Source organism: Ailuropoda melanoleuca, chromosome 4 (assembly GCF_002007445.2).
Source record: "Ailuropoda melanoleuca isolate Jingjing chromosome 4, ASM200744v2, whole genome shotgun sequence".
NCBI classification, from domain to species: domain Eukaryota; kingdom Metazoa; phylum Chordata; class Mammalia; order Carnivora; family Ursidae; genus Ailuropoda; species Ailuropoda melanoleuca.
In genome coordinates this window covers 2,770,962-2,794,571 of record NC_048221.1, presented here as the reverse complement: position 1 = coordinate 2,794,571, position 23,610 = coordinate 2,770,962, and the positions used below count along the sequence as shown (strand labels likewise).

Below are 23,610 nucleotides of genomic sequence, written 5' to 3'. Positions count from 1 at the left end.
GAGATAGCAGATGAATGGATGCATGAATTTATGAGCAAAGGGGTCAGGTTTCCAGAAATCCCGCAGGGTAATCAGAGACTTGGTGTGGGGGGGAGAATGGGTGGCTCCATCACCCCCAGACCGGGAGAGGCACCTGTGATCCCAGCCTCAGCTGTGCCCCATGCAGCCGGCCCCACCCTGAGGGCACCTGCTCCAGGACCATGAAGCCAGCCCCTCGGGGCCAGGCGCCTCCACTGGCACCTCTCTCCTGGGCACATGCCCCTCCTGCACCCAGCACGGGGAGCTCTACGCTGCCCCCTGTGGGGCCCTGGGCGGGCCGTGCCACCTGTCCTGGGAACGCGGGCACTGGGCTGGGTGGGGCCAGGGCTCCGACTGTTACTAGGTGGTATTGTGATCCGTCACAAGAAGGAAATACTTGGTCTCATTCCCAGTTCCTGACACATGGCTCCCAACCCATTGGGACTTCCAAGGTGAGAAGAGGGAGAAACTCCTGTCCTCGGTTCCTGAAACTGGTCCGGAGCGATCAAGATGGAGGCGGCATCTTTTACTGCTTGTGACTCGCCCGGTAGCCACACCTGCGTTGGTGCGAGTGGGGGGACTTCTGGAAAGCGGCCAGCAGACCCCCGAGAAGGGGCCGGGCTGGAGGTGGGGTTCATCACCAACGGCCAAAGGTTAACCAATCGTGCCTGCGTCACGACGCCTTCGGGTGGGCGACGGGGACGGCTCGGGGACGCGCCCCTCGCTCCTGCCCTGTCCCCCCACCCCGGCTCTTCCGCTGGCTGTTCCTGAGTTCGAGCCTTTGTCATGGTCAGGCAAAAAGCAAGGAGACCTTTTTCTTGAGTTCTGTGAGCTGCTGGGGGAAGGCTGAGGGAACGCCTGACTTTTGGCCACTTGGGGCACGAGTGTGGGTGACCTGGGGACCCACACCTGGAGACCGGCGCCTGAGCTGGGGGCGTGCGTGCTTGTGGGTCTGAGCCCTTAACCTGTGGGGTCCGCGTGACTCTGTGCGGTGTCTTGGTTGAGTTAGGTCGCAGGACACCCTGCCGGGTGGCCGCCGGGAGCCGGAGAGTCGCTCCTGGGGACCGCTGCGCCCGGTCTGGGACGTGTTGGTGCGAGTGTAGAGACACAGAGCCTTCTCTTCAGTACCAGTAAGAACACATACATATAGTTATTAAATTACTACTAGTATCACCTGCTGACTGGGTTTGATTGCAGAGAGGTTGGGAGGTCAAGTGAGGTCACCCAAGGTCGCCTGAGGCTGCCCAAGGACACCTGAGACCACCGGCCTGAGGTCACTCAAGGTCCCTCGAGGTCGTGGGGCGCAAGTTCAGGCCGGTTCGTCTGCTCCTGGCCCAAGGCCAGCACCACACCTCGGGGAAGTGGACAAAAGTGACAACCCTCCCTTCTCAGTTACGTTATTTCCACATAAAAATCCCCCAAAGCTCACGGAGATGATGTCTGAACATCACGACAGTAATCATAATGAGTTGTTTTGTTTTTAAAAACCACAGAACTCGCCGTCGTTAGGATGGGCGTGTGAGCTACGACTCAGGACGCATCCCACGTGTCCGGGGAGGAAAACCTGGTGTCCTCTTCCAATGAGGTCCAGGGTCCGGGGTCCATTGCGTTTTGGCCACGGCTGCCCCAGAGACACATGCCTTTCGCAAAGTGGCTTCCGAGGGGCGGGCAGCAGCCAGGCTGGGTACGGCGGCCCCGTCTGCATGGAGCTGTGCACTGGGACTTCTCGCATCTGGGGACAGCCACTCGGGGGTTTCTCTATCCCAGAGGGGCTGCTGCAGCTGAGCTGAGATCCTAGGTCACGCTTGCCCGTTGTCTGTGGCTGCTGGTGGTCCGGACGGAGGGGCGGCGGGCCAGCCACGCTGGGCCGGGTGGACCCTGTTGTAATTTCTCGTGCGGCTGCAGGCTCCTCGGGGGGGTGGGCAGGGGAGCTGGGGTCTGCCGCTTCCTGTCCCTCTGTCACCTCCTGGGCGCTCAGTGACTGGCAGGGGGTGGCCCGTATCAGTTCCCACCCTTCAGCTTGCAGCCAGGCTCCAGCCTCCGGGCAGGGACTAAGTGCATGGAGGCGGGAGTTTGCAGCTTGGGGTCCACGCGTTAGCCCCGGGGAAGGACAGCCGGCCACCCAGACCCAGAGTTTGGGGCAGGCCAGGAGCAGACCGGGGGTGGGGTCGCTAGGAGGGCAGCCTGGAGAGGCCCATCAGCCAGCCTCTGATGCCTCGGGCTGCAGGTGACACGTCTGGGCCCAGAACACGATCCTGTCCTTTATTCGGCATTCGGGAAACATGGCAGAAACACACATTTAAAAGTCCCCCCAGCCCCCAGGCGTCCCTGCCTTCCCGGGGCCGGCCGTGCTGTGACCCAGGGGATGCAGGCCCAAGCTCGCTCAGAAACTCGGCGTTTTCCGATGCAAAAGCCTCTGCCATTTGGGGTGGGACAGTTCCGTGACGTGCAGGACACTCCCTGCAGCCAAATGTTGGGCATTCCTTTCCCTCAGCACTAAACACCACTGGCTCCCTCCCACCATTGGAATAACCCCAAAACACCCAGCGTCCCAGGTCGGGAAGCATTTGGCATGGCCTCTGAGACCAAGAACCTCATTCTCAGCGCACATGAATCTTGACCGCTAAGAAGCCTGGGGCCTGGAGACGGTCCCCAGTCAACTTTCGCTCAGATTTATATAAATAGAGGCTCTTAAGATTGGAGGGGACCGCAGAGGACCACATTCTGCAAGCGCTTGCCAGCCCTTTCTTAAATACCTCCACAGATGGGGACCTCACTACCTACAGAAGCCACCTGATGGGTGTTTGGGCTGCATTAGAAAAGTCTGTCCTTTGTCCAAGGTAAATTTGCCTCCTGTGACTGCAGATCCCCAGGGCATCCAGGCCACAGGGATTTCCTTTCCCAACTGAACCTCCAAATATTCAAACCTGTAGTACCCTGTATCTTCCTTCGCACAGTTCAGAGCCCGTTTCCCTTGGTGGGAGCCTGAGGGGCACATCCCAACCCTGCCTTGGGGGGGTCAGGAAAAGTGGGGATACTTCATTCCCTCAGTAGGAGGTATTGACCAGGACTCCCCTGGGGTGTGGCATCCACGTTGGAGGGGCTTGAGGATGTTCTAGATGGGGAGGCGCGGCTTTGTAACTGCAGGGCCGGGGTAATTATCGACAGCTCACTTGTGCTGTGGGCTCCGATGATCCCCAAGAAGGTGGGTGCTGAGATGGGGGGAGCTGGTCTGATAAAGACCCATGAGGGGGAAGGAGGGGAGGCCCCTGGGGGCACGCCACTGCTGGGGGCTGAGCTTCCAGGCCGGATGCCCAGAGCGGCAGGGGCTGTTCTAGGAGAAAAGGCACAAGAACGAATCCAGATCCAGCCGCGGAGCCGGGGGGCGTCGGTGGCTCCAACGGGGGCCAGGTGACAAGCAGGAGAAGGGTCTTGAATCAGCACTTTGTGCAGTGGGAGGGGGTCTCTGAGGCCGCCAAGGACCCACGGGCCGTGCCCTCAGCTGCTTGCTTTTCTTGGACGCAAGCTCGTGAGCGCGGAGGCCGGAGAACCAGGTCCTTCCCCGGAACACGCTAATACCGCGTTGTTTAAAAAAAAAAGCAAAAACAAACCCAAAACATTTTCAAGCAGCTAAAAAGGATGCCGGGTTTCAGAGATGGATGGAGGAGACTGGCGTCCTCCGAAGACGGGGACTCAGGACGAGGTGGGGATGAGGTCCAGGGCCGGAGGGCGTCTGACAGAGGTTTCTTGGCATCTGGAATCTTCTTTCTTGTCCTTCTCTGTGTTCTTGTCGCCTCAGGACAGGCTAGAGAGGGATAAGCACAGGTCAGGTCATCATTATTGTTTTTAGAGCAAGCGGGGAATGCATCCGTGGGTGGACTGCAGAGCGTGATCTAATCCGGCTTTGGGGTCCTCAGCAGCAAGAGGGGTACCTGCTGCCTGCCACCCACCTGGCAGCTGACCGCTCTCTCCATGCCGTAGCAGAACGGGCCCTGGGGCCGGCGCCTCGGATCAGACCAGAGGGAAGCCTGGAGGCAGCCCCTTGTCCTTCTGTCCCTCCATCTGCCATCTATTCACCCACCCATCTGTCTGTCCATCCATTGCTTCCTACAGTTTCTTTTGTGTCTTTAATTATTTTACTTTAAAAGATTTTATTTATTCATTTTTAGAGAGAGAAAGAGCACAGGGAGGAGCCGTCAAGGAGGGAGAAGGACAAGCAGACTGCACCGAGCGAGGAGCCTGACGCGACCCGGAGATCATGACCTGAGCCGAAATCAAGAGTCAGACACTTGGGGCGCCTGGGCGGCTCCGTTGGCGAAGCGTCTGCCTTCTGCTCAGGTCATTATCCCGGGGTCCTGGGATTGAGTCCCACATTGGGCTCCCTGCTCAGCGGAGAGCCGCCCTCTCCCTCTGCCCGCCACTCCCCCTGCCCACCGCTCCCCCTGCTCGTGCGCTCTCTCTCTCTGACAAATAAATAAAATCTTTAAAAAAAATTTCTAAAAAACCCCAACAAACCACAAATGTAAGCACAACCGCTTTGCCGAGTTCTGTGGGTCCGTCAGCAAAGCTGAACCCGAGGGTGGTCTCCGTGACCCCCGACACAGAGAGGCTTTTCCCGGCATCTGGAGCAGGTGGGGGCCCTGAGACAGGCCGTGGGCAAGCTGTGTACTTGTGGCTGAGGAATAAAGCCCGGCTTGGGGCACCTGGCCGGCTCAGTCCACAGAGAACGCGACTCTCGATCTCAGGGTCGTGAGTTCAAGCCCCACACTGGGTGTGGAGCCTACTTAAAGTTAAAAGAAAAAAAAAAGCCCAGGCTTTACAGGGCCTGGCTCCGGGTGGGCATCTCTGTCAGGGCCGCCATGTGGCTTAGCTCCGGGGCCTCACAGCAGTGGCGCCCCCTGGAGTTGTGCAGACCCTGGTGTCCTGGTAGCCAATCCCTCTCTGACTCCCCAGTACAGTGGCCCTCGACCCCCAGACGATGGCTCCACGGGGGACATCTTTTCCAGCCAGGCACCTACACGGCTCCGCTCCCCGCTCACCTTGTCTCCTGATCTGTGACCGGAGCAGACCTGTGGAAGAGAGACGTCAGCATTACTTGCTATCTGGGGAGCCTCGGTGTTTGGCCGTGAGCCCCACGGGGGCCGGCATGGCTTCATCTTCGTCTGGGACAAGCAGGGGTTGGCACGTGTCTGCTGCGTAACCCGCGACGGGGGCTGAGGCTCCTCACTAACGCAGAACGAACCCACCGAGGCTGCTCCGGGTCCGGGCAGCCCGTGCCCCAGGTCGCGCGAGGGCAGGGGACGGAGACTGCGATGAGGCTCGGAGGCAGGAGGCCGGCCGGCCGGGGCAGAGGTGGGCGGTGGGGAGAGGGCCAGAGCCGGCTGTGTTTTCCGCCCACCCCAGGGCGAGGTGCTAGGGGACTTGCGATAGTATTGCTGGGTGTGAAGCAAGAGAAGGGGAGAGGGGACGGGAGCAACGGCTTAATGGGTATGGGGTCCCTTCTGGGGTGACGGGACACTCTGGAACCAGAGAGAGGTGCGGGTTGCAGAGCTTTGCCGGTGCCCTAAAGGCCCCCGGAATGTGCACTTTAAAACGGTTCGTTGCACGTCGTGTGAGTTCCAATTCTGTGAAGAAGCCCCCGGGCAGAGAGGGGGGCTGGGGCCGGGCACACGGCGGCTTGGCCCACGGTGCACGGCGTGTTCCGACCCCTGCAGCCCTGGGCAGGCAGCTGCGCCTGAGCCCCAGAGAGGAGCGAACTTTTACATTTTATCCACTGTTAATTTATTTTTAAATATTTTATTTTATTTTTTAAGTCCTCTCTACGCCCAACATGGGGCTCGAACTCACAACCCTGACATCGGGAGTCCCACTGTGTACTGACCGAGCCGCCCAGGCGCCCCGACTGTTAGTTTCAATGTAACTGCTGGCTTCGGCAGGTGTCCCCAGGGGAACAGCCCGGGGTGGAGAGAAAGGGGCCCCGATACCGAACACTCACAACGGAGCTGGCATCATGCTGGCCATTCCCGCCGAGTTCTCAGTGCCCGTCATGACAGCGCTGTGGTCGCTCTCACCAGCCGTTTGGGGGCTCGGCAGCCTCGCCCGTGGTCACCTGCACACTCACCTGTCCTCCACTGGCACTGCCTCTGGCTTCTCCTCAGACCTGGGCAGGACAAACTCTGGCTGCGGCCTGGCGCTGGGGACGGAGGGAGACGGACAGGGTGACAAGCTGGCGTGGTCCACTGTGGCCTCTGAGGGCAGCGTGGATGGGGTCTCGCTGCCCCCGGACAGGCCCCGAGGGTGCAGAGATTCCCCCAGGGGTTACTGACGGCAGAGGCAGCCATGGGGAAGGGGGCGAAAGTGGGGGCCTGATGGGGGAGTAGAGACCCTGAACGTTTATCTCCGGTCGTCATCCCAGACACCTCGTGCCCTCATTCTGTGGCCCTCACCCCGTGGACGCTGTCGCCCCGTGGCCTGACTCCGGCTTGCGGGGCTGGTCTCTGTTCCCTCCACAGCTAAGGCTTGGGAGCCAGGGGGCACCACTGAGGGAGACAGACAGAGAGAGACAGGGAGAGACAGAGATAGAGACGGGAAGAAAGAAGACAGACAGACATCTCCGCCTCACACCCAGTAAGAAGGCCACCGTCTGGAACACGGAAGCCGAAGCCACAGTGCTGATCAGCTCCTGGGGTGGGCGGGGGCGCGGGGTCGTGCACCTGCCGCGGAGCACAGCCGCCGCTCCGCAACGTCGTCAAAGGAGAATGACTGTGTGTTCCAGTAATTCCACTCTGGGAAAGCAGGACCCACACGGACGTTTGCACCCCCGTGCGCACAGCAGCAGGGTTCACAGCGGCCGAAAGGTGGGAGCAAACCCAGTGTCCACTGGTGGATGAAGGATGAACACAGCATGTCCTTCCATCCACACGCTGGAACATGATCCAGCCTTAGAACGGGAGGGACCCTAACACCTGCCACGACGTGGATGGACCCCGAAGACACTGGGCTCAGCGAGAGCAGCCAGACCCAGAAGGACACATCCCACAGGACCCCACCCCCAGGAGGTCCCCAGAGGAGTCCCATCCACACAGACAGAGAGGAGCTGGTGGGAGCCAGGGCTGGTGCAGGGGGTGAGGAGTCCGTGATTCCTGGGGACAGAGTCTCCGTGTGGGGAGATGGAACGTCCTGGAGATGGAGGGTGGGGGTGGCTGCAGGATGGGGGGAGAGTGCTTCATGCTGCGGAGCTGTGCACCGAAAGTGGTTGAGATGGTGAATTTCATGTTGTGTGTATTTTACCGCAATAAAACATTAAGAAAGAGAGAGAGAAAGACATGATGGAAGGCGGGGGGGGGAGGGGAGGAGGGAAGAGGAGAAGGCTCAGGTTGGTGCATCCCACCTGCCCTCGGCCTCCCTCTGGCTTGTCATTATTAAACGACCCTGCGTGAGGCCACCATAGCTCTGATCCTTAACACGGCCATCCGCCCACATCCCCGCCGCCGCAGGACCCGCTCTCCTTACTTGGCGAGGTGTCCCTCTCCTTTGCCACTGGAGGAGCCCTCTGGACCACGACTCTGTCTTATCTACCTATCTCCCCTGAGACAGGCACAGGGCCTGGCAATGCTAGAAAGGCCCAGCCCTCCCCCAGACTTGCTGTGTGGCCTTGGGCAGGTGCCTTGCCCTCTCTGAGCCTTGGATCCCCGAGCTGTAAGATGCTGTCAGGAGTCCTGGCCCTTACCCACTCTGGGGGGTGGGGCGGAGGCGGAACAGTCCCAAGGTCCTGAGACCACCATTCATGGTTATGCCACCAACGAAAATTGAGGAGCCAGAGTTAGTGAAGGGGGCATTTCTGGGTCTGTCCGGGGTGAGGTTGGAGCTTGTGTCCCCTCTATCAAGGGAGCACTTAATTTTATCATGATTACTATGAGCCACCATTTTTACCAAGTGGGTCCCACTGTCCAGACTTCTCACGGTAACCCCCACAGCAGATGTGAACTTCTGACTTGCCTCTTGTCACTCTGGGATTAAGTGGGGAGACTGGATTAGAACCCTGGTCTGCTTCAAGCCCTCAACAAGGCCACATGTGTGGGTGTCATTGGACCCAGCCGAGCTGAAGCCGCCAGCAACCCCCCAACTCTAGGCCCAACCCAGCCCCCGCCCTGACTCGGCTCCAACGCGACAGGCCCTCTGCACAGACCTCTCTCTCCTGGCCTTGAGCCTCTCCTCTTCGTACCTGGAAAAAAGAAAGTAAAACGCATCAGACACGGCCCTCCTTGCCCATACGTGTGCGGCCCGGGGACTTCCTTTGCTCCTGGGAACGGAGAAACAATCTCATTGTCACGTCTGAAGCATACGCCAGGCGTCAGGGCAGAAAGACAGCCGCAGCGGACAGTCAGACGGTCTTTTTCATGTTTCCTGCAGCAGCTTTGCGAACTCCCCCAGAGCAGGGAAGATCTGTCTTGTTGGCGTATTCCAGCACCGGACAGATTCCAGACTCGGCAGGTTTGTCTTTTTTTTTTGCCTGATCCGGCAGCGGCAGTTACACAGTGCCGTTAGAAAGCCACACCCTCGCTGACGTGCCCCTTCGTCAGGGCCGCTTTCCTCTAAAAGGCTAGAGAGTAAATATTTTCCACCCTGTAGGCCAGTTTCAGCCACAACTATTCAATTCAGACGTAGCTCAGATGCGGCCATAGCGGATCCGTCAACGGATGGGTGTGGCTGTGTGCCAATAAAACTTTATTGATAAAACAAGCTGTGGGCCGTGGCTTGCTGGACCACTTACCCTCTAACCTCACATGTGCGTGTTTCACCGTGTTTCCCTCTGCTCTGAGGCTCCTACTCATGCCTGGTTCCCGGACATGCCAGAGGGGAGGTGAGGAGCCTGGGGGCGTGACACTTGCACCGCTCGGGGGACACTTACTGTAGCACGCAGTCTGGGATTTGCACGTGCTCCATGGGGATGAGCTGCTCCAGATCTTCCAAGCTGTGCACGTACTGGATCTTGTTGATGAATTTGACGCTGGCAGGAGGGGAGGGAGGGAGAGGTCTGCAGTCCAGGCCCAGAGGGATCGCTGGCCGATGGGGATGCCCCGAGCACCTTCCATCAAACCTCCGTCCCTGCCCAGGCTAGCCTCTACCCTCGCCCCTCGAGGGGTGGACAGAGCAGAACCCAGGGTCAAGGGAAGGGTCCCTGCCGAGCTTTGTCACCAGCTGCTGCTTTGAACTCATGGTTACTATTATTTTTTGAAAATTTAATTAAACCTTAAGTTGGATAAAATGCAGAATAAGCTTTTTTCCAAGGTCAAATAATTTTTCTAAATGACAGACATAAGGCCTGGAGAATACAGCACTACAGAAAATAATAAAATAATTGAGTAGCAGTAAAAAAAAAAAAAAAGTAAGATAGAGTCAAATGTCTACAAAAGTGCGCTAAGGTGTTTCCTATCTATTTTTAGAGATGAGATAAAAATTCAGCTCCAGCCTTCCAGCGGCTGATGCAAAGGAAGACACGTGATGAATTATACCGTTCACAGTGTCCACTAGGGAAGAATCCAGCAGTTGCTTGGCAGAAGGCCACTCATAACGATTAGGCACGACACACGTTCCCCACCGACAGTCACAAAACGGCCGCGTGCGGCGGAATGAGCAGAGCCAACTGCGTTTGCACAGTTCAAACCACTTTTTTAATAAAAAGGAAAAAAACCCAACCCAATTATCCTTGGAGCCCGAGGTCTCCGTCCTGTTGTCGTGAGAAGGGCCCGTGGGCAGGGAACGAGCCTCAGACAGACAGGCAAGAATCCTGTCCACATGACCTGAGTACCTCCCGCCCAGAGGGCGCGGAGGGCGGACTGGGCTGATTTGTTAGAAAGGGTTTTGCGGTGCACAGAGCCCGCACCTGCTGTTCCAAGCGCTGGGCTATGAATGCAGGCGGGAAGCCCGGTCACTGCCACCTGGTGACGCCCACCGTGCCCGTCCTCAGACACCGATGCCTGAATCTACATGGTGACAAGGCTCTGTCTGCCTGTGGGGCCAGCTTCCTTTCTCACGGGTGGGGGGGGGCTCCCGGGAGGCGGAACTCCTCACCCAGGTGAGGGGCACCCCCAGCGTTCTGATCACCACGGGACAAAGCGGCCTCGTCTTCGAGCTGTAATCACACAGCCCTGGGGCCGCCGGGGGCTCAGAATGGTCTCCTTTCCTCGGCTTGTACATGGGGAAGCTCACTTTTCTCTCCTGCTTCCTCCTTTTGCTTTGAAAGCTCAAAACGAGACCCTCAAAATTCGCGACGGGAAAGCAATCACGGGTGAGAGCGTTATCTGCATTCGAGGCAAACGTCCGTTCCCGGTTGGGGACAAGAGGACAGCAGACGGCGCTTCCATTCGGCTGGAGTGCGTGCTCGCCGTTTCGCCCAGGGGTTCATCGTTACACACACGGCCCGTGACAAGTCTACAGACCCACCTGAGTTTGCTAGGGTGCGAGTATCTTAAGATGCTGCCAAGCCCTTGAACTCGGACCGGCTGAGCTCACCTCCCTGCAAACTGTTCACACTGAGAGCGAGACCCCTTCAGAGGGTGGACCTTCCCGCAAGCTCGTCACACATCATTAACTGGTAATGTGAATGGGAAGGATCTTTTTCTTTTTAGGTTTATTTATGAAAGCAATCTCTACACCCCACGTGGGGCTCGAACTCACGACCCTGAGATCAAGAGCTAGACGCGTGCTCTACCACTCAAGCCAGCCAGGTGCCCCTTGAAGGATCTCGATTCGATTCAATGCTCTGAATCATATTAAATTAAATAACGGGTTTCTGTGATCGACTAGGGCTTTTCACGAGACTAATTCTTTTTCAGTTGATCTGCATATCGGGCGCTTTTCTATCTGCACTAAAGGATTAACCCAGCGGGTTGGCATGCCCAACCCCCACCCACTGCAAAGGAAGACCCCGGTTCCTGATGTTCGTGGGAGGCGGCAGGAAGCACTTGGAATGCCCTGCCTGCTGAGTGCCCTGGTTACCTGGGCCTTGAGCCCGGCCACATAGTCGGTGTTGAGGATGTGACCTCCGTGGGCGTCTTGGGCACATCCCGTCAGTGTGACCTCTGGGCCGCCCAAAGACAGAAGCCAAGGCCGATGGCTTGGCTGTCCCATCCCGTGTGGCTCAACCCCAGGGAAAAGCCTGGCGAGTGGGGTGAGCTTGCTGCTTGGTGGCACTTCCCCTCATCACACATCATCACAGGGACAACTAAGGGCTTTTGCTACCACTCCATGGGAAGGGACACCTTGTCCCTTCCCACCTTCGATCTGCATCCTTCCCCTGTAGCAAACGTTCTGTGAGTCCTTCCAGTGAACATCACAGCCGAGGGTGGCCTTGAGGACCCCCAAAACACACGTTCGTGACATTATTGCTGGGAGGGGCTCGGACCCCCCCTGGCGTTCTCAGGGTCCCCTTGCAGATGCTAGAGTGGACAGAGGTGGGCTCACTTTGGGGGGGGGGAGCTGTGGTGGGCTAGCGACCTGGCTGCATGACCCTGGCTGAGTCCCTTGACCCTTCTGGCCCCCAATTCCCTCCTCCATGCAATGGGCTAGTGACAGCGTCAGCCTCCCGGATCGTGGTTATAAACATTAAAAGGTATCCAACCTTTACTACAGGAGGGCTGTTTGCTAGTGTTTTTCCTGTGTTCGTCCCTTAATAACAACACATGTGATTGAAAATGGTTTAAAGCAACAATACAAGGATGCCTGGGTGGCTCAGTCGGTTAAGCGACTGCCTTCGGCTCAGGTCATGATCCCAAGGTCCTGGGATCGAGTCCCACATCGGGATCCTTGCTTCGGGGAGAGCCTGCTTCTCGCTCTGCCTGCTACTCCCCCTGCTTGTGCTTACTCTCTCTCTGACAAATAAATAAGTAAAATCTTAATAAAGCATAGAACACCAATATATATTTGTCACAAAGAAGCTGCAAAATACAGATTGAAACGAGACGTACACGACCCGGCAGGAGGCTCGGCACAGGGCACGGCGCCATTACCTGATGAACGGACGGGAGATGGCCAGCACGGTGCGGATGAACCAGGATGGGTGCACGATGATGAGGGACTTGAGGTTTTTCCGCAACCTGTGGGGGGAGCAGAGGAAACGCGCCAGGGGAGGGAGGAGCTAACTCCCAGCTGACGGCCACGCTTGTCTCCAGTTTCCAGGGGGGAGGGGGGCCTGTGAAGCAGGGCCCCTTGGTGGAGTTTGTGGGCGGCTACCCCGACGTCTCGACGTCTCGTCCCGGCTGTCACCTCACTTCAAAGTCTGAGCTCTTGCCTGCGTGGCCACACTGCCTCCCGTTCCTGAAAGATCTCCTGGGGCGCCCAGGTTCTGACCGCCGGCTGTGGTCATGTCCAAATGCATCTCCCCGCAATTTCCTATGTTGTAGTCCTGACCCCCCCCCCCCGGGACCTCAGAACGGGACATTGGAAAATAAGGCCATCGCAGATGTGTTTCACTAAAATGATGTCCACCAGGGGCAGGGTGAGCCCTAACGCAATCACTGGGGTCCTTCCAAAGAGGGGGCGTCCGGACACAGACGCACGAGGACAGGCCACGCGACCACGGAGGCAGGGGTGGGGCGAGGGACGCCGAGGATGGCCGACGACCCCCAGGAGCGCGGAGACACGTGGAACAGACGCCCCCTCACGGCCCCCGAGAGAACCGGCCCTGCCCACACCCCGCTCCTCGGCTTCTGGCCTCCAAAGCCGGCGGCAAACGCGCCTGTGGTTTCCAGCCGCGCGTCTGCGGTCGTGCGTTGCCGCGCTGACCCCCGCGCCGACCCCCGCGCCGCCTTCGGGGCCCCGCCCCACGCACGCACCTCCTGTCGATCATCTGGTAGCACTTCTTTAGCCAGCCGATGCCGGGCATCCTCCGCCGCGGCGTGGCGCCGTTCAGGTAGACGATCATGTAGTCCTCCGCCACCAGCAGCTCCAGACTGCTGATGACGTACCTGGCGCGGGGGCGGGGCCGGGGGCGGAGTTAGGGAGCCCCGGTCCCCGCCACCAACGCCTGTGGCACCTGCCGTCCTTGCACACTCGGGGTGGGGCCTGGATGTAGACCCCAATCCACCCCAAATCAGTGTCAGTGGGCATAACGGTAGCAGCGGTTACTATTTCATGGAGCACTTATTAGGCACCACGTGTTTTATAGGCACGACCTCATCCAGTGTCTCCGTGAACCCTGAGAGGTGGGTCTCCCAGCCCCAGATACAGCTGGGGAACAGTGTACCGTCCCCCGCACCAGACGTGTAGGTCTGGGGTCCGCCCCTGCCCCGATTCTCCCTGAGCAATTTTAGAAAAGTCCTTTCCTCTGTCACCGCCTCGACTTCCCCACCTGTAAGGAGGGCACGGGGGTGGGCCCCCTGGTTTCTGGGGCCTCTTCGTGCTCTGCCCCGTCGCCCTCTGAACCACCCGGCACCCCAGCCCTGTCTGCTATCCGCCGGGTGTAGCATCGGTCTCCGTCCCAGCAGCACCGGGTGTCCCCGGCCAGGCGACCCTGCGACTCGGGTGCTGCGCGTGCAGTCTGAGCAGCTCCGGCGTCTACACCGCGCCCCGCCCCCCCCGGGTCGCCCCGCCCCCCCGGGTCGCTGAGCGTGAGCTGCGTCTTCACGTGCAAGCGCTTGGCCGGTGGCGGCCGCAAGTCAGTAAGTGGGGGTGAGGATGGGTGGTGCTTGCTGCGGAGAGAACCGCGGGCGGGGGCCGGCGAGGCGGCCACTTACAGGAACAGGTTCTCCATGATGTAGTGGTAGTCGGGGGAGCTGCTGTCCGGGAGGAAGCAGGCCGCAAACACGATGATGGCGTTGAGACCCTCGCCGTAGTACCCTGGGGAGAGGCGGCCAGGGAGTGGCTCCTGCTCTGAGCTGCCCGTAGCTCTGGCCAGGCACCCAGCTCCTCGCCAGCCAGGCCCCTACAGCTCTGAGTCGTAGCCCCTCGTCTGGGGGAGTCACCAAACCCCTGAGCTGTGCTGCCAATCTCGTAGGCACCCCTGGGTGCACCCAGCCTGTCTGTGCCTGCCCCCCCCCGCCATGAGGGCTTAACATCCCTTGGTTCAGATGAAGAGACTGAGGTTCAGAGAGGGCCTCTGACAACCTCCAGTTGGCTGGCAGGAGCCTGGAGGAGCCCAGGGGGTGCGGTCTCACCTCCGTGGGTCACTACCCTCATGTAGGGCCGGATCATGTGCAGGTCGATTCGGTGCTCTTGTTCTCCGATGATCACCGTCCTCCACAGGCGCCCATTAGTGGCACCGCCATCCTCCACTGCACCGTCCCCAAACAGGTCTGCGCTGTCCCCGGGCATGTTCTTGGCAGCAGCCACAGGGGTGTCATCTGGAAGCAGGCCGGGGCGAGCGGAAGGGATGCCTGAGTCCAGATGTTTTGTCCCAGCCTCCCGCCCAGTACCCCCTCCCCCCCGCTGTCTGTGGCCGCGTGACCATCTTTCTCCTGTGACACTTGTCCATATGCTTCTCCCCGCTTGTCCATTTGCCCCTCCTACTCTCCCTACACGGTCCAGCTCAAATGCCACCTTCTCCAGGAAGCCCTCTGGGGCCCCCCCTTTGCTGGCCTCCCAGAGCACTCTGTTGGTTTGGGACTCAGAGCCTCTGAACACCGGTAACACACAGGGAAATCGATCAGGGATGGAAACCCCCAGTGCACAGAAGCCCAGGGCCGGGAGGCTTTGTGGCTGAATTCCAGCAAACATCTAAAGAGGTAACACCAGGGGCTCCTGGGTGGCTTTAGTCGCTGAAACGTCTGCCTTCGGCTCAGGCTCTGATCCCAGGGTCTTGGGATCGAGCTCCGCATCGGGCTCCCTGCTCAGCGGGGAGTCTGCTTCTCCCTCTGCCCCTCCCCTCTGCTCATCCTTTCTCTCTTTCTGTCAAATAAATACCTAAAGTCTTTTTAAAATAAACAAACAAATCCTTCTCCCTCTTGGCACCGCAGAAAATTCAGGGCATCCTGGGTGCTGCAGGGACTGAGAGGGCCTCTTGCCCCCCCCATTCGATGCCACGAGCACCCCCAGTGTGACAGCCCCAGACTCCCCAGACATGGCTCCATGACCCCTGGGGCAGGACCGCCCCTCAGGGGAGACCCCCACCCCCTGCCCTGTTCCAGCCCCTCACCCTACTTTCCTCTTAGCACCGACGACCGACTGCAACAAGCTGGGGCACATTTGTTTCGTTGTCTAGCGTGTCTTCCTGCCAGCCGCGCGTGGGGACGGGCGCCGCCTCTCCCGCCATACCCCCCCACATCTGCTCCTGCAGAAGTGCCCCCCACTCACCGGTGTAATCATTGGAGGCGCCTCACTTTAGACCTGGTCACCCTTGAGAACCATGTGAAAGCCACGTCCCCCCAGGAAAACCCTCACGTCCACGAGAAAAATGCGTGGGCGTCGCAGCAGGGGACGGATGCGCTCGGGGCTGCTCCGGGAGCCCCTGCCCCTCGGAGCCCGAGGGCACGGGCGCGGCCCCGGCCTCACCTTCCCACTCCAGCTCGTGGCCGTTCCCCAGAAACTCCAGCGAGTCGGTCTCGTCGGGGGTCTCGATGTCATCCACGTTGATGTCCAGGTCGTCGGGGGTGTCCAGGAAGTCGTCGGACAGCAGCGAGCCCTCGCTCTGGTCCAGGGAGATGTTGATCTCCGGGGCAACCAGGGTCTTCCGCTTCTGATGAGCTCCGTTGAAGTTCAACGTGTTGGGAGGGGCTGTTTGGAAAACAGGAAAATGAGGCAAAATCACTGTCTTTTCTTCTTTCTTTGTCCCCCTCGCTGTTTGCTGACCTGGGAGAGCTCCGCCCCATCACGTGGGATGGTGAGAAGTCAGAGGCCACCCTTTGGGGCAGGCAGGGGCTCAATGCAGACACCTCGCCTCTCTAAGCTTGACTTACTTGTACCATCTGCCAGATGGGACTCGCACAAGCGGAGTCGGGTCAGGCTCACACCAAGGGCCTGCGGACCAGCCCCCGGGCAGCCTGCCCGGCTCCTGCCCTCCAGTATCTGCGATCACCGTTGCCCCTGGATATGGCCGGCAGAGAATGCCCCTACCTTTCCCCTCTCTGCCTCTTAAATAACTGACACTGACTGACCCTGCCACGTGGGCCAGGCCCTCTGGGAAGTGCTCCCCGAGTGTTTTCCTGTTTCCACCTTACAGTATCAACACAGGGCAAGTTCTGTTATTATCCCCTTTACCAGGTGAGCAGGGCCTTCCAGATCTCTCGGGAGCGGGTCAGGCTGGGCATGCCACATGGTCTGAACTGCTTTCTCCTGGACACTCTTAGCTGGGACTCTGGTCTCCTTGTAAAAAGTGGCTTCCCTCCCTGCCCCGGGGCTGCCCCCAAGGGGTTAGAGCAGATCCCACAGCGGGCTGAGCAGCGCTGGCCCCTTGGGGGTGACGGAGGAGGATGACCCCCTGTGGCCCCCAAGCCAGCTCGAGGGAGAGAGGCTGCTCTTCCAGAGACCTCGGGAAGTCCCCCCAGTTTCACGGATGCACAGCGAGTGAGGACAAGTGAGCCCGCGGGAGAGCCCTACTCTTCTCGCGCGAGGTGGAGACATTCCCCGATGCACGATTAAATGGACCAGCTCCTCACTTTTTTTCTCCTTTGAATTTTTTCAGCCCTAAGCCATGGGTCACAGGTGACTGCTTCATGAGACCCGGGGAGGTAAGTGTGTGCTTTGGCACAAGACGATAAAAACCAGTCATATTTACTCAGTCCTGCTCTGGGCAGGCCGCTGACACGATTTCTTGATCTCACATGACCTGGTGTGGCAAGACACGTCACCCACTTTACAGATGGGGACACTGAGGCAGCAACTGCCAGGACCACTTGGCTGTCGAGGGCAGCACAGTGTGGGGAGTGGGGAGTCAGGTGTGCTTGGTAGAAACAGGGCTCCCTCTCCCTGAGGGGGTGGGGCTGCAGGTCGCAGCATGGTGACAGGGAGCCTGGGGGTGTCTGCACATTTCTCCCCGGCAGGGAAGCAAGGCAGTGGTAAATGTCACTGCGTGGGCCGGCAGGACAGAGCATTGAGCCAGAGGGGATTGTTCCCCAGACTTAAAATCCAACACAATTTGCCCTGTTAAACAAAACAAACCAAAACCAAACCCATTGGAATATGTCCCGCCGAGCTTTGGACTCTCTGGGACTGATGATCCCTTTCTTCCTTCCCATTTCTCCTTTTTGGAATGAGGATATCTATCCCACGCCTGTCCCTCCATCATATTTTGGAAGCAGATGACCTGTCAGGTGTCACATGTTCACAGCTGAAGAGGGATTTTGCCCCAGGATGAACCACACCTGAGTCTTCTTCCTTTTAATGGCCCTCGACTGATTAGATGCGGCCGACCCATATTATGGCGTGCAATCTGCTTTACTCAGAGTCTACTCATTTAAGTGTCAATCTCATCGAAAAAGTGGCTCTCAACAGAAACATGTAGAATAATGCTCGACCACATCCCTGGGTACTGCAGTCCAGCCACACGGACACATAAAATTAACCACCGTGTCTTCTCCATTTCCTTAACTAAATAAATCTCATTTGCAAAGTCCCTTTGGCCATGTGAGGGGACATTTGCAGATTCCAGGATTAGGATCTGGATATCTCCAGGGGCTGTTATTCACCCAGCCACACTTAGGAAGTGGGGTACTGTTATTACACACCCCTCATTGTACAGAAGTAGGAAACGGGTTCAAAGGGGTGATGGGACACACCCAACATCACCCTCTGGGGATGTGACAACAACAGGCAGAGCCCATGTGCTCAGGTCAGAAGGAGGACTGGTACTCTGGGGTGACCAAGCATCCTAAATGGCTCCTGAAAATTGGGACGAGCTGGTGCCCCTCTCTGGCTCATAGGCAGACCTGGCTCTTGGTGCTGTGTGATGTCAGGGATGTGGCTGTCCCTCTCTGGTAAGTCTTTTCTCAGAAAAGGTGGGCGCTGTGATGAGCTGCACGGGCAAGATGCAGGCAGAAGGGGGGCCCCCAGCAGGACTCTGAGGAGATGCCACAGAGGAGAACACGCATTCACGGCAGCTCCTCTGGCTGCCCTGGAGCCCCTGTCTCTGAATTCTGGGGCTCCGGAACCTCAGAGCCATGAGCCCTCCTGATGCTTAGGGCAGCAGAGCCCTCCCAGGGCTGACTTTGTGCCTGGCAACTCCTGGGCACTTTATACATGTTACCTCATTAAATCCTTGCATACCCCCTTCTGCAGGAAGCTCACTACCTGTATTTAATAGATTAGGACTCGGAGGTACAGAGAGGCTAGCAACCAGCTCAAGGACACATAGCAACACCACGTGCCAACTTTGTGACCGGGCCCACAGGTCTCTCACCCACCCTGGCTGTTTTCCCTCCAGGCCTCCGAGCAGAACAACCCCCTTCCCTGACGTTCCGCCCGGGGACATGGCCTCTGACCCGTCTATAGTCTCAGCCTCAGGCAGAGCGAGATCTGGAAACAGCGCACCCGTTTCCGCACACTAGACGGGAGGGACACTCACAGGACGTGTCTTCTGTGGGGCTGCCAAGCGGGTCCATCCCCGTCTCCTCCGGGAGTGGACTGCAGACCCGGCCGAGCGCAGACATCAGCCGCCAGAGCGCAGGGTGCAAAGAAACAGCAGCAAGACTCGGTTAGTTCGGGGGAGTTGCTGGGACAGAGCGCACCTGCTCGTCGGCACAGAAAATCACAACACGTCAGTGCCCGAGTGCCCCCTTCAGATCGTCTCGGGGATATTAAGCCGTTCTTAGATCATGGAGTGTTGGACTGTGAGCCAGAGTGTAAAATAAAATGTCCGCGAGTCCATAAAGATGTACATAACTGGCTGAATAAATAAACAGGGAGAAGAGACACATTCTCTGTGCAGAATTCCAAATAACGTATGTCGATTCTCTGCCGTCCAGGAGATAGAGACTGGGGAGGGGGGACAGCACGCAGAGGGGAAGCCAGTAACCAAGCAGGGGAGACACCTGACCGCCCACCTCAGCCAGGGGACCAAGGCCAATGTTTGCAGTGACAAGCCGTGGTGACAGCACGCCCCCCCCCCGAGATGGCGTCAGGAGAAGGGCGCTTTGGTCGGGGGCCTTCCTCCCCAAACTCATCCCCCCTGTCTCACCACGCGAAAAACCCCAAACAAATCCAAGGAAGGGGCTTCCTACAAAACCCCTGCCCCGTCCTCCACGCCACTGTCAAGGGGCTTCAAAACCCAGGGAAGTCTGAGAAACTGTCCCAGCCCGGAGAAGTCCAAGGAGACGCGACGACTCCGTGTCACATGGGACCCTGGGATAGAAAAGGGACATGGGGAAACTGAGGAAATCGGAATAAATTGTGGACTTGGCTTACTAAGAATGTATCAACATGGGTCCATTAACTCTAACAGAGGCACCCTTCCAATGCAAGATGTTAATCATAGGACAAGCTGAATGCAGAATATAGGGAAACTTTCTGTAGTATTCTTTCAACTTTTCTGTAATTTCTAAAACTTTTTATTTATTTGTTTACTTTTTTTTTTCCTGAGAGCGACACAGAGGGTTGGGGGAGGGACAGAGGGAGAGGGAAAGAAGCAGACTCCCCACTAAGCACGGAGCCCGATGCGGGGCTTGATCTTCTCACCCTGAGATCATGATTTGAGCCAAAATCAAGAGTCGCACGCTCCACCAACTGAGCCACCCAGGCGCCCGTGTAAATCTAAAACTTCTAAAAGGTAAAGTTTTTTTATTAAAAATAATGTCGCCAACTATGCGTTTGTGCCCCTTTAATTTTGCTGAGCATGGATTTGCAAAAATAAGACCTTTTTTTTTTTTTTAAAGATTTTACTTATTTACTTGAGAGAGAGAGAGCATGAGCAGGGGGAGGAGAAGAGGGAGAGGGACAAGCGGACTCCGCACAGAGCATGGAGCCTGATGCCGGGCTCGATCTCACTATCCTGAGACCATGACCTGAGCCGAAATCAGGAGTCGGTGCTTAACTGACTGAGCCACCCAGGCCGCCCCCAAATAAGACCTTTCTTCCTGGCAACGCCTGGGCCACTTTTGGGAGCGACAGCTCACGCTGCCTGAGTTTGACCCAGGTGCTCCGGCTCCTTTGCTCCCGGGAAATACTCAATTTGAGGCAAAGTTTTTGCAGAGCGCTCGGGATGCCAGGGGCTCTAGTTGCAGGGGTGCTGACTCAGGGGAGCGCTCATTCACCCCTGCAGCTCGGCAGCGCCAGCAGGGCTGAACAGGGAGCTGCTCAGGAGAGGAGAGGATGGATGATGGAATGCGTCTTCCTTTCCTTTTGAAAATGATTCATTCCCTCACCTCCGTTGTGTTCAGGGCCTGGGCTGGCGCCCTTCTTCCTCTTCTGCTCCCCTTCCTCCCACTCAGCCAACAACCAGCTCCTGGAACAGCCACTACCCCCAGGCGCAGTGGAGGGTCTGGGGCGTAAGGGAACAGGACCTCACAGCTCCCATGCAGGTCAGAGGTGCACAAGGAACAGGCCCGCAGGAAGTGAAGACACATGTCCACACAAAAGCTTACACCCCAGTGTTCACAGCGACACGATTCACAGCAGCCAAAAAGTGGAAACACCCCAAATGTCCATCAACAGATGAACAGATACACACAATGTGTCCGCCACGCACGGGCACGTCCCTCGGCCACGAACAGGAGCGAGGCGCCCACCTGCGCTGCCCTGGGGACGGACCCTGAGCCCATGACGCTCGGGGAAGGAACCAGACACAGAAGGCCAAACGGCTGTGAGTTCACGTGTGTGACACGTCCAGAACAGACTCCTCCATGAACGGGCAGGGGGCTCGCGGGGGCTGGGGGAGGAGGCGGGGGTGACAAGTGGCTGCCGATGGGGACGAGGTTTCACTTTGGGGAGGTGGAATGTTCTGGAACTCAGTGGAGGTGGGGGCTGCACAGCATTGTTAATGTACCAAGTGCACTGAGTTGTGTGCACTTAGAACTGTGGCTTCTGTGCTCTGTGCACTTTCCCTCAGTTAAAAGAAAAACAAGCTCGGAATAAAGTCAGAAGAAGCAGAGAAGGCTGACGAGCCAACTCACACGCCCGCTGCCCGTCCCCACTGTTCCCCGTTGTCTGTGGCTCCCAACATGGGTGACTCACGAAGGAGTCCGGGGTCCCAGAGCCCAGGAAACACACCTGCCACCTGCCGGGTTGCCCCAAACTGCAGACTGACAGTGGAGGCACCCCCCCCCACCCCGGCTTCGTCCTGCCCACGCAGCATTTAGAAACACTTTAAGTTTGCTGTCAAATCAGAGACGTAACAGTAACACAAAAATGTTGCATTTCTCTCTTTTCCTCAATCACACACCCGCCCTCTGTGAGAGGTAAGCACCCACCAGGAGCGGATTGCGGGCCACTCCTGCTGCTCTGGGTGCTGGAATGTTGTTCCGATTCTTTCTATCATGTCCACTGCCTGCCTGGCGCCCATCGATGTCTCCAGCGGCAATTCCCGTTCTAGGACGAGCTGCAATCGTGACTGACCCCACGGGCAGGGCGCTCGCTGCGTGCTGGCTCGGGATGTTCGCGGTATGATCTCACTTGCTCCTCACAGCGCCCCTAGGAGGCAGGAAGGAGCCCACTGCACAGAGGAGGAAACTAAGGGATCCCCCCCCCGCCCCGCCGCGGGGTGGGGGGGGAGTACTAGAACAACCCAGTGCAGAGCCGATTCCAGTCATTGCTCTCCACTGCCCCCTTGTGATCGCTCAGCCCACGTGCACTGACCCCAGAGGGGACATCAGGGAAAAATCCACGGGCCTGGGCGACCCGTCCTCCGTCCAGCCAGTGGTCTTCTGGACCCCCTGTCCTGCCACCATGTCCCTCTGCCGGAGGGAAGTTGTGCTGTTTTGCAGCCCGAGCTGTCCGGTTCTTATCAGGACGCTATTTAGCCTCCCAACCCGGGACGAGTCCATGTAAATCCTATGTTGGCACTAACCTAGCTGAACGGGGCCGGGTCACGGCCGAAACGTTAAGGTGGGGAAAGCACCCAGCTGCTTGGTGCAGACTGGGAAACTGAGGCCCCAGGGAGACAGAGCGGATGTCTGAGAGAGCCCGGAAGCCCACTCCCGCTCTGCCTCTTTCCAGTGCGACGCACGTGGGTGGTGCCCTTCCCGCGCTGAGCCGGTTTCCCCATCTGTAAAATGGGCACGGAACTAGCAGCTCCTTTTCATTCAGTTCACAAATGCACGTTAGGTGTCGGGGCTCGGGGCTCGGGGCTCGGGGCTGCACACGGTATGGAGCCAGGACAGAGCCTCGGCCGGGCTGCAACACAGTCCACCCAACACCAGCTGGTTGCTGCTGTCAAGGCGTCTGGCGGACGGGCCTCCCCGATCCTGGGGCTCTAGGTAAGGACACTACACTGGACAATGTGGGTCTCCTGCAACCGAAAGGAGTCAAGATTTCCCCGAGGAAGAAGCGGCTCTGCCGCAGGACGTCGGTGTCACTACTGCCTGCGGCCCCAGCCCGCCTTGTGCATTTCAGACCCGCGTCCCCGCGCCGTGGGAGCCGCTGCCCCGGAAAAAGCCAAGTGCATAGAAAACACACCTACTCAGGGCGCCTGGGCGGCTCAGTGAGGCGTCCGACTCTTGATTTTGGCCCAGGTCATGATCTCAGGGTCGTGAGATCAAGCCCCGGGGTGGGGTCTGCTTGAGATTCTCTCTCTCCCTCTCCCTCTGCTCTCCCCCTGCTTACTCTCTCAAAATAAATACATAAATAAATAAATATACATACTCAGGTACAAAATAATATAGAAAGTGTGTAATATATTCTATACTTTATATGACATACAAAATACACATATAATTATGCATGTAATTATATGTAATTGCACATAATTGTATGTATAACACAAAAACACAATAATAGTATAATATATATAAAGAATATATAAGAACATATATATATAAAGTATATATACATAAAAAATGTAAATTAATAAATACAGTAACACAAATAAAGTAATTTTTTTTAAAGATTATTTATTTATTTGAGAGAGAGAGAGAGCACAAGCAGGGGGAGTGGTAGGCTCCCCATAGAGCAAGGAGCCTGATCCAGGACTCGATCCCAGGACCCTCAGATCATAACCTGAGCCAAAGACAGACACCTAACTGACTGAGCCACCCAGGTACCCCAAACAATTTCTATGTAAATATAGAATTATATAATATGACATATTATACAATTATAATGTGATTTTTACATAAAATATGATTAATAATATATATCATATATATATGACATATATGATAAAATGAAAAACTATTGGTTCTGTTTCTTTGCAGGGACCCTGACTGATGCATGAGAGGAGAAAGATGCCAATAAAGTAAACTAATAGATGAAGGAAGCTGATGGTGATACTTGCCACAAAGAAAGTAAGCCAGAAGGAGGAGTGCGGGAGGTGCAGTTGTGGGCAGTCAGAGAAGGCCTCTTTGAGGAGGTGACTTTTGAATGGAGACCTGAAAGCAGGAGGCTGGCAGCATGGGAAGACTGGGGGAAGGGCATTCCATTTGGGCAGAGTCTCTGAGGCCAGAATGAGCTTGGGGAGTCCTAGGAACAGATCAGAAAGCAGCCGGTGGGGTGAGGGAAGGGGGGAGGGGG

General features: G+C 57.5%; 1 protein-coding gene across 2 annotated transcripts in view; it reads right to left on the bottom strand.

Annotated features, from left to right (window-relative positions):
- Nucleotides 1–615: 615 nt before the first annotated feature.
- The window catches only part of ATCAY (ATCAY kinesin light chain interacting caytaxin), a 31,255-nt gene continuing 8,260 nt past the window's right edge, over nucleotides 616–23,610 (bottom strand). The window contains exons 3-13 of one of the 2 annotated variants that reach the window (XR_004624560.1): nucleotides 18,515–18,573; nucleotides 15,508–15,729; nucleotides 14,175–14,360; nucleotides 13,755–13,857; nucleotides 12,855–12,986; nucleotides 12,030–12,116; nucleotides 8,930–9,028; nucleotides 8,207–8,242; nucleotides 6,014–6,211; nucleotides 5,058–5,087; nucleotides 616–3,823 (exon numbers count right to left, since the gene is read on the bottom strand). Coding sequence is in view for 1 of the 2 variants with exons in the window: in XM_002923583.4 (XP_002923629.3) it covers nucleotides 3,814–3,823; nucleotides 5,058–5,087; nucleotides 6,140–6,211; nucleotides 8,207–8,242; nucleotides 8,930–9,028; nucleotides 12,030–12,116; nucleotides 12,855–12,986; nucleotides 13,755–13,857; nucleotides 14,175–14,360; nucleotides 15,508–15,729; nucleotides 18,515–18,573 (1,036 nt within the window). In the remaining variant the exon portion in view is untranslated. The remainder of the gene's footprint in view (nucleotides 3,824–5,057; nucleotides 5,088–6,013; nucleotides 6,212–8,206; nucleotides 8,243–8,929; nucleotides 9,029–12,029; nucleotides 12,117–12,854; nucleotides 12,987–13,754; nucleotides 13,858–14,174; nucleotides 14,361–15,507; nucleotides 15,730–18,514; nucleotides 18,574–23,610) is intronic. The other variant, XM_002923583.4, reaches the window with a different exon arrangement.